The 3763-nt window shown below is 34.6% G+C and overlaps 1 protein-coding gene across 2 annotated transcripts in view; it reads right to left on the bottom strand.

Annotated features, from left to right (window-relative positions):
- Positions 1-1106: 1106 nt before the first annotated feature.
- Positions 1107-3763, bottom strand: part of LOC115210515 (kinesin-like protein KIF25) — a 550198-nt gene continuing 547541 nt past the window's right edge. For both annotated transcript variants that reach the window (XM_036502198.1, XM_036502199.1), the window contains one exon: positions 1107-1485. In XM_036502198.1, coding sequence (XP_036358091.1) covers positions 1280-1485 — 206 coding nt within the window. In that variant the 3' untranslated portion in view covers positions 1107-1279. The remainder of the gene's footprint in view (positions 1486-3763) is intronic.

The raw sequence follows: 3763 nt of genomic DNA, 5'->3' as shown, positions 1-3763 counted from the left end.
TCAAGGTACAGCTTGATGTCGTCTGCATATTTCAATACTGTGGCATTCTTTAAATTGGCATCTCTGTCGTTAATGTATGCCACAAACAAGAGGGGACCAAGGACAGATCCCTGTGGTACACCCGATGACATCTCATATGGTGTAGAGTGCTGTCCTAGAACTGTGACTACCTCCTTTCGGCTGAGGATGAAGGATTTTTTGTTCAACATCCTTAAACAACCCTTATTCAGGGACCTTTTGAGTGGGGTGGGTTACTCAACCTGAAGAAAATTCTAACTGGGCCCCATCTGCAAGGTCATGTGCTGTTTATCTTGATATGAGATCACCATGTCGCGCACATATGGTTGTGATGCATGTGCCGAGTGTACCCTTAAGTGATGGGTTGTCATGATGGATATACTGGGCTTCGTATATTTTACCCCAGTGTCACTTTGATGGCATGCACTGCTCTCTCACTCAAGAATAATAATAATAATAATAATAATAATAATAATAATAATAATAATAATAATAATAATAATGATAATAATAATAATAATAATAATAATAATAATAATAATAATAATAATAATAATTTTTATTATTATTATTATTATTATTATTATTATTATTATTACTTTTTTTTTTCTTCTTTCAAATTTTTCTTCCATTTCTTGCCGAGTGTCTTCCTGACTCCTAGGGCAAAGAAACTCATAGTGTATATTGGTAGGCCATTAAACCAAAAAATGAACGAACTACTGAGTTTGGTTTAATGGCCTACCAATATACACTATGAGTTTCTTTGCCCTAGGAGTCGGGAAGACACTCGGCAAGAAATGGAAGAAAATTTGAAAGAAGAAAAAAAAAAGTAATAATAATAATAATAATAATAATAATAATAATAATAAAAGTGGTGAGCTGGTACAGTCATTACCATGCCTGAAAAAAAGTGCTTAGTAGCATTACTTCTGGCTCCTTTACATTGTGAGTTCAAAAGCCACAGGATTGATAAAATAAAGTACCAGTCAAGTACTCAGGTCAATATAATCAATTTGTTCTTCTCCTCAAAATTGCTGCACAAAAATTAGAAAGAATTATAATTATTAATTTTAATTGTTGCTGTTGTTTTTGAATCCTATACAATTCATATATTTGTTCCCCAGATATCTAGTACTATATTATTTAATGTTCTTTTCTTTTCAAATGGTAGTGTGTAATTTGAGGAAGTTTTGGCTGCTATTTCTAGCATATTAGCAACTATACAGAGGCTGTCCTTGTTGGCTTGTTTAGTTGTTTGCTGTTATTTTGTTACTGGCGGGGTTTTAGAATGACTTCTGCTGATTGCAGAAACTTCAGATTTCTCCATGGTTGTTGGCAATCGACGTTTAGCTGGACCTCTTTGAACCTGTCTGGCTCTTTGCCCGAAGCCAAGACATTGCAGAGATTCAGTAATGTAGTGCTTGGTTGGAGAAACACATAGCAGCAGTAAGAGTTTAGCATCACCACCTACAATATATGAAATATATTGAGAATATATAGAAAACACATAAAATAACATGAATCACATGTAAAATATATTGAAAACAAAATATAGAGAAAATATCTGTAAAATATATGAAAAATATAAGGCTGTTATTTTAAAGAAATATTAAGAATAACAATAGAACAGTTACTGACTGGTGATAGTGGACACTCAATGATAAAAGTAGAATTTCACCTGGTAAAATTAGTAATAACAAATTTGATAATACATGTAATTATATATAAAATTGAATAGGATATGTGTGTAATATATAATACAATATAATATACATTTATACATTTGTTTTGCAAGATTCTTGTTGTGAAAATGTGTGTTAAAACAGATATTGTTAAACTTGGGGATAATAACTTTTTCTTTTGCCAATAGAATATGTGTGTTATTTATTTCATCTTCACTTTACTTTTTATTTGTATTATTTTACGACAGACATAGAGATGTAGACACACATGCAGATAGAGATACATACTACAGAAGGACAAAATGGAATAAGCAGGACAGGAGGAGACATATGGGACAGAGAGTCACTGAAGAGGCCACGGAATGTGTGAGGAAAGAACCAACAAATAAACTAAGAATAATACAAATAAAACTAAAATGAAGATCAAATAAATAATGCATGTGTTTAATTGGCAAAAATAAAAATAAATGACCATCCCCAAGTATAACAATAACAGTATGATGTAATATATCATATACTATTTTTGATATATATATGATACATAATTCCTCATCTCTTAAATATAGGACCAACATCGGTTGTCAAGCGATGGTGGAGGGGACAAACTCAGACACAAAGACACACACACACATATACACAACAGGCTTCTTTCAGTTTCTGTCAACCAAATCCACTCTCAAGGCTTTCGTCAGCCTGAGGTTATAGTACAAGACACTTACCTAAGGTGTCATGCAGAACCAAGCGGTTGAGAAACAAGCTTCTTACCACACAGCCACACCTGCACCTATGTTACAGTTATCATAGACCTGAAACCACTGTTTCAATTACCATAGACTTAATGACACTATGTTGCAGTTACCATGCAGTTGATCACACTATGTTACAGTTACCATTATCGTGATGACATTATGTTACAATTACTATAGAGATGACGATATTCTCTTATCATAGACTTTATGACACTATGTTGCAGTTACTATAGACTTGAAGAACCTATGTTAAGATTACCACAGGGTTGATGACACTCTGATAGAGTTACCATAGTCTTGATGAAACTATGTTACAATGAGCATGGAGTAAGAGACAAATACATAAATTACTTGATTGTGTAATATTAATGCTCTACTTAAGAAATACATGAGGAACAAGCAATTCTTTCTTTTGTTTACTCTTTTACTTGTTTCAGTCATCTGACTGTGGCCATGCTGGAGCGCCGCCTTTAGTCAAGCAAATCGACCCCAGGACTTATTCTTTGTAAGCCTAGCACTTATTCTATTGGTCTCTTTTGCCAAACCGCTAAGTTAAGGGTATGTAAACACACCAGCATCGGTTGTCAAGTGATGTTGGTGGGACAAACACAGACACACAAACATATACACACACATACATATATATACATATATACGACAAACTTCTTTCAGTTTCTGTCTACCAAATCCACTCACAAGGCTTTGGTGGGTGCAAGGCTATAGTAGAAGACACTTGCCCAAGGTACCACACAGTGGGACTGAACCCAGAACCATGTGGTTGGTAAGCAAGCTACTTACCACACAGCCACTCCTATGCCTACAAATGTTAGACTTCAACAGAAGATGCAGTATGGATGAATGCTTAGGACGTTTGTTTTTCAACTATGAGATGCCTGATTCAGTTCTACCTTGCCACACTTTGAGTAAACATCGTTGTCTATAGCTTTGGAGTAAGCCATACCTTGAGCATGAAATTGAGTAGAGGAAAACAGTATAGAATCCCATCAGATGGATTGTACTTGTAATTCAAAAGGAGACAGCTTTGTCATACATTGTGTCATACTGATCCTATCAGAGAATTACTTTAAGAGTACTCATGTGTCTGGGGAATTTTCACCCTCTTACATGTTAATTCAAGAGCAGGTTATTCAATTGACTGAACAAATACATCTTCATGGAACACCATATCACTGACTGTGACTGAACTTTCATAACCATAATTATCACTGTTGTAATGAATATGGTCCTTCTCCTCATCATTATCAACATCACCACTACTGCTACCATCATTGCCACTACTGTCCCTGTTTTATT

The sequence above is a fragment of the Octopus sinensis genome, linkage group LG4 (assembly GCF_006345805.1).
Source record: "Octopus sinensis linkage group LG4, ASM634580v1, whole genome shotgun sequence".
Classification (NCBI taxonomy): Eukaryota; Metazoa; Mollusca; class Cephalopoda; order Octopoda; family Octopodidae; genus Octopus; species Octopus sinensis.
Note: the sequence above shows the minus strand (reverse complement) of the source record. Positions and strands in the feature narration are given on the sequence as shown.